The sequence below is a fragment of the Vigna radiata genome, chromosome 4 (genome assembly GCF_000741045.1).
Source record: "Vigna radiata var. radiata cultivar VC1973A chromosome 4, Vradiata_ver6, whole genome shotgun sequence".
NCBI classification, from domain to species: domain Eukaryota; kingdom Viridiplantae; phylum Streptophyta; class Magnoliopsida; order Fabales; family Fabaceae; genus Vigna; species Vigna radiata.
Window position 1 is genome coordinate 2,018,016 of NC_028354.1, and position 6,558 is coordinate 2,024,573.

The following is a 6,558-nucleotide window of genomic DNA, read 5'->3' on the forward strand; positions in this document are numbered from 1 at the left end:
GATATGTGCCTTTTTAATTAGAATTTCAGTATAGAAAATTTCATTATCATAAAACTGTAGCGATTTTGCTTTTATAAAATAAATTACATAATTTTAATTTTAAGCTACTTGTCATTCACATTTTTCTTCATTCTAATCAGATTGTGATAATCAGACATCTCAAAAAAAAAAAAAAACGAAGTGGCAGCAATGCATTTGAAATACTACATTGGACAACATTATAAATGCAGCAAAAATAGAAGCCTAAAATTAGCAATCATGAAGTGGCTGTTAAGTTCATGTATGTAAAATAGAAGTCTAAAAAGCTATTGGAATACTACATTTCTAAATTGGACAACATTATAAATGCAGCAAAAACAAATGAAAAACATGCCCTAACTCTATTCAGCGCTAGAACTTTGAAATTCATCTTCGTTGTCATCTTCACCTTCTCCCTCTTCATTGGATTCTTCTGATTCAATTGTATCTTCATGCCCTTGAAATAATGAAATATTGTCGGGGTCCACTTGTTCAAGACCAGCTTCTACATCTTGTAATCGGACAACTTCTTCAACTTCAATGACATCATTAACATGTGACATTTCCTCCACTTGGTATGGCACATCCGTTTCTACATCATTAGAATCAATGCGTCCTCTAGGCTTCGTCTTTATCGCAACACACCAACCTCGTTTGTCNNTGCGTGATGTAGGATANGGTACATAATAAACTTGTTGTACATTATGTGCAATTATAAAAGGATCGAACAACACATATCTTTTATCCATTCGAATATCCACAATGCCATACTTTGAATCTACCCTTGTACCTACTCTCGATGGATCAAACCAATCGCAATAAAATAATACAATTTTCTTTTCTGTGGTTGTTGAATTGTATTCCAACTCATAGATGTGTTTAATCACACCATAGAAATCATCTTGACCGCCTTCTATTAGCCCTTTAACATGAACCCCACTATTTATTGTCCTCTTGCCCTGGCTCCATGCATGGGTATGAAATTTGTATCCATTAGCAAATAAGGTGTGTCATTCCTTTACACACCTTAAAGGTGCAAGTGATAAATCTCTAAGATGTTGGTTCCTTACACTTAAAGGCTCATCATGAACCTACAACCATAAAGTATATGAAACTATTGAATAGCGTAATGATTAAATATTTAAGGAAGAAATGAATAAGAATGATTGGATGTCGTACTTTTTGCCTAAACCACAATGGGAAATTGGCATGTATGTATGCCGAACTGTTTGACTCAGATAGTTGATAAGTATGTAAGAATGAGCTGTCGACATGTATGACAAGATTGGATCAAAGACAATTAAATATATCAAATGAAATATTTGCAAAATATATGGGATTTTGGAGGCTTACTCAAGGTAAGGTTGAACTTCATCGCAATTGATCAAAACATGAACATGAGCTGATCTCAATTCTTCATCACTTAACCAATGAGTTGATTCCCTCCCAGAATGACGACCAGGTTGGTCAAACACCGATAGTGTTGTCGGAAGGCTTTCTGTTTCAGTGTTTACTTCATTTCTACTGCTTTGTGGTGTTAACATGAAGTTTTTGAAATAGTGGGAACAAAAATGAGTTGTCTCTCTATGCAAGTATGATGCGCAAATAGATCCTTCAACCCTAGCTTTATTCTTAACCGAACGTTTAGCATATCCCATGAACCTACAATTACGAAAGTGACATGTTAGGATTTTTGAATTATGCCAAGTAATTTGAACCATAAGATGTCATATTGTCACCTTTCAAATGGGTACATCCACCTATAGTGGACTGGTCCACCAAGTCTTGCCTCATATGGAAGATGGATAGGGAGATGTTCCATAGAATCAAAGAATGAGGGAGGAAATATTCTCTCCATCTTGCACAAAATGATTGGAATTTTTTCTTCCATCTTCACTAGGTCATCCTCGTTCAATGTTGTAGAACATAAATCTCTGAAAAAATGACTTATCTCTGTAATGGGATTGAGAACATGAGTCGGTAAAGAACTAAACGCTATAGGAAGTAAGCATTCCATAAAGACATGGCAGCCATGGCTTTTCATCCCAATGAGCTTTCCCCTTTTCACATCAACACACCTTGACAAGTTAGAAGAATATCCGTCAGGCATCCTAAGATCCTTTACCCAATTACAAACTTGTTTTGTTTGATCTGCTGAAAGTGTATAATTTGCTTTTGGCTTGTACATGTTTCCATTGCTATGACTTTTTAGCTCCAANTCTTTTCGTCTACAGTACAAACCTATATCCATTCGTGCCTTTTCGTTGTCTTTTGTCTTCCCCGCAACATTCATCACAGTATTGAAGATGTTGTCAAAGAAATTTTTTTCAATGTGCATGAAATCAAGATTANGCCTTAACAAATTATCCTTCCAATAGGGTAGATCCCAAAAGATGCTTCTTTTCGTCCAATTATGCCACTCACCGTATCCATCAATTCTTGAGGCACCATTTTCAGTTATTTTAGGATAACCCTTGATTCTATTCCAAATTTCTGCTCCNGTCAGATATGGTGGTGCATCATCCATCTCCACTTCCCCTTTCTTGAAAGAATTTCTATTCCTCCTAAAGGCATGGTCATTTGGTAAAAACCTCCGATAGGAGTCAAACCAGGAATTTTTTGCCCCATGATATAATCTAAAAGCTTTTGTATCCTCCATGCAATGTGGACATGTCAGTTTACCATGAGTGCTCGAGCCGGACAACATACCATAAGCAGGAAAATCATTAATTGTCCACATCAGCATGGCCCTCAAAATAAAGTTTTGTTTCCTTGAAATATCNTATGTTAAGACACCCGTCCACAACTTCTTCAATTCGTCCATCAAGGGCTCTAAGTAAACATCTATGCCAACCTTTGGATTCAATGGCCCNGGAATGAGACATGTCAAGAACATGTAAGGTTTAGACATGCAGATTTCTGGAGGAAGATTGTAAGGGGTGACAATAACTGGTCAACATGAATATGGTATATTTGATGCCTGTACATATGTGTTAAAACCGTCAGAGCATAAACCGAGTCGTACATTGCGTGGCTCCATACCAAAGTCAGGATATACTCTATCAAAGTGCTTCCAAGCCTCTCCATCACATGGATGACGCAAAACACCATTTGTCGACCTGTTCTGATAGTGCCATGTCATATGTCCNGCAGTTTGTGTTGAGGCATACATTCTTTGTAGTCTAGGAATTAATGGCAAATAGAAATTGATTTCATAGGAACTTCTTTCGTAGTAGTTGCTCCCGTGTTACATGGTTTATTTCTTGGCTTTCCACAAAATTTGCATTCAAGCAACGAGCCATCATTCTTACCATAGTCATTATCATAGAAGAGCATGCAACCATCCACGCAACAATCAATCCTCTGTGATTGTAATCCCAACTTTGATACACACTTTTTTGCATCGTAGTATGTTTTAGGCAAACCTGATTTGATGGGTGTTCCATCCATAACCATTTTTGCAATAAAATCTAAGCATTGGTTAGGAATATTCCAATTTGACTTGCAAGCTAATAGCCTAACACACATTGATAATCTGGAATCTGTTGCTCCTTCATACAATGGCTTGTTTGCATTCAACAAAAGATTATAAAACCTTTGTGTTTCTTCATTCGGAGCCTCTTCAATGTTATCTGAAGTAGATGCTTGGCATGGCTCATTTTGCCTAAGNGCATCATGCACCATGTCTTCCATTGTCATAAATTGGTTATTTGGACCACCTTCCATTTGTACACCCATCCAACTTTCATGATTCTGTACATCATCTTCTGGCATTCTTTCCCCATGATCCTCCCAAATGAAATAATTAGGCTTGAAACCCACCTTGTAGAGGTGAACCTTGACAACTTTTATGTTCAGAATCTTTGTACAATCGCACTTTAAACATGGACATCGAAGACCCCCATCTCTACGATAACGTTCTTGTTCACAAGCTTTACTTATAAACTCTTCAACACCCAATACAAAAGACTCTTTTAAAGCACCTCTTCCTCTATGACACCTATCGTACATCCANGAACGATTTGGTGGAGCACGATCCATGTTCTGTANNNNAATCNATTACAAAACAATTAGCCAATGGTTAATNCACGTCTCTATATTAGGACACGTGCCCAATGAAATGGCTTCGCAAAGAATAACCTAAATTAATTTAGCTCTTCTTCTCTCTATCTTACAATGTTTTTGTACATGTCTTTATATTAATATTTATTTTGTACATGTAAATCACTATGTACAATATTATTTAAAGCTTTGAATATAGAAGGATGTTGGCCAACCTACAACATTGAGCTAAAACTTTAACTACAACCAAACATAGTTAAAGAAACAAGGTTGTTCTACACTGGATTGCAGGTGCCAAGTGCAACTACAAAAGAAAGAACATCACATATTAATTAAGTAATGGAGGGGCACCCAATTGCAATTCCTTATCAATCAATGGGAAACATATTAACAACATTCCACTAAGTAACAGATGCAAATCAATAACTAAACAGATCAAACATTTATCAAGTTCTACTTAGGTTATAACCATCACTCTCTCATTCAAGAACGGGCTCTTACTTCTTGAGGATAAACATAGTCACTTTCCAACATAGATGTTTAGATGTTGAATGAGTTAGGAACATATTAAGAGGATTCTTAAGTAATAACAACATAATATACTATTTATGGCTAAGCTTATTAGTTACATTGAAATCTTTATTCTTAATGAGATGCTTATACTTCACACACACATATATTCTTAAGGTGGCCATGTTTTAGATCTTTTTCCAGTTATGTTAACCTACAACTAACAACACTTTTGTTATGGAAGCTATTATTTTGGTTGCAATCTGTGGCTGATAGAAAAGTTATAACCAAAGGTCAGAGCAAAAGAATTCGTCATACTAACGAGTGTTTTATGAACACTCATTAAAATTAAAAAGCTATCAATATTGACTAGAAAAAGTTTGATCAAGAAACACAGAGAGAAAACTGTCAGAAGCATGTAGTATACAGATAATTCACCATATATGTTTCAAATGAGGTATATTTGTGACTACAAAAATGTAGTGTGACATTTGATTATCATTCCCACACCTACTTCTATAAAAAAAGCAATGCCTGTCCTATTTAGATGTATTAGAAACTATGAAATGATGAGTAAGGCCTGTGGAATAGAATGCAAAATATTGTGATTTTCCATAAGACTTCAATAATAGTATCTTCAAAAGATTGCTAGGAAAAATGTGTTAGTAGCAACTTTCAAAGAAGAGGATATACATGGAAAAAACAAGTTCTAAGAAAATTGGCAATCACAACCATGAGTAATCAGCACAGAAAGTGAAAAACTAGCATAGAAGGAAAGTAAGACATTACATACGGGTATGGTGAAAGTGGCTTTGGAAGAAAAAATAGCCTCATCATTCTTATCAGTTTCAAATTGTTTGTCTGCATAATTTAGTTTCTGCATATTATTAATATTCCTTTTGGAACAAAAAATAAATTGCATTTTGAATTTTGAATTGCCCTTAGGAAGGAACCAAAGAAAAAGTAAGGAAAAAGGTTAAGGCTGGCCCAATCTCTTTATTAAATTACCAATATTCCCGTACATGGGTAACAACTTCCATCTTGTTTCATCAAGAGATAAAGTCTAAGATCTATTGCTACTATGTCTGCATTATTATGTGTCAAAAGAAATTCAGATTTAAGTTTGCCAGAGAAAGGTAACTGTTATTGTTTTTCTAACGTCAATTCTCATCTTAAAACTCCCATCATCTGTTACCATCAAAGCTTGAGTTAAATTATATGTATCATCAATTTCATGACCCTTTTGGAATCTTAATCTAACTACTCTTTAGCATCATAAGGGAAAGAAGAAAAAGTGAGGTTACTCTACAAAAAGAGTAGAGTCTATGGCACATGGATTATAATTGGTTAATCATAGCACATCAATTTCATTCATAACTCAAGGAATTTCAAGGTTTCTAAATTTCAAGGTTACAGTTCCAAAATGCATCATAGCATAATGACAGCTAGTACCTTTATTTCATCAACAAGTTATTTACTAATATCGAAATATATCTAAATATGTGTGTTATACTAATATTGAAAGGTGATGTGCAGAAGAGATTGAGGTTGATGATGAGTAAAGATGAGATCAAAAGGTGGTGAGATGAAAGCCTAAAGAATAGTGTAGTCAATTATTAAAAGATTATGCCAATGATAAACAAGTTTAGAATAACCACTTGTCCCTATCCTTCTATAAAAGGAGCGGTAATTTTGACCTATAGGTCTTTACTAATACAACATTGGTCCCTGCTAACCAGATAGAAACTAAAACATTAGAAATACAGTAACAACAAAACCAATTGGTACCTAAATGCATGTCAACTAAGACTAAATGCTAAATTAAACTCAAAGTCCAAACCTATAGAGTGGTGCTATAATTTTACAAATTCGGTACCTAATAAGTGAATGATGTTGTGGGAACATTAGCTCAAACATGGGTATCATGCATTGATAGCATTGATAAAGTTTCTTATTTTTAATTTTGGA

General features: G+C 34.9%; 1 protein-coding gene across 1 annotated transcript; it reads right to left on the bottom strand.

The window, feature by feature from the left end:
- Positions 1 to 380: 380 nt before the first annotated feature.
- Positions 381 to 4,059, bottom strand: LOC106758239. Its single transcript, XM_014641181.1, has 7 exons — positions 3,314 to 4,059; positions 3,061 to 3,200; positions 1,758 to 2,967; positions 1,372 to 1,680; positions 1,198 to 1,282; positions 1,089 to 1,109; positions 381 to 977 (listed from the first exon to the last, which is right to left on the bottom strand). Exons 1-7 carry the CDS (start codon positions 4,057 to 4,059, stop codon positions 381 to 383), a joined length of 3,108 nt encoding a protein of 1,035 aa, XP_014496667.1.
- Between the last annotated feature and the right edge of the window lie 2,499 nt (positions 4,060 to 6,558).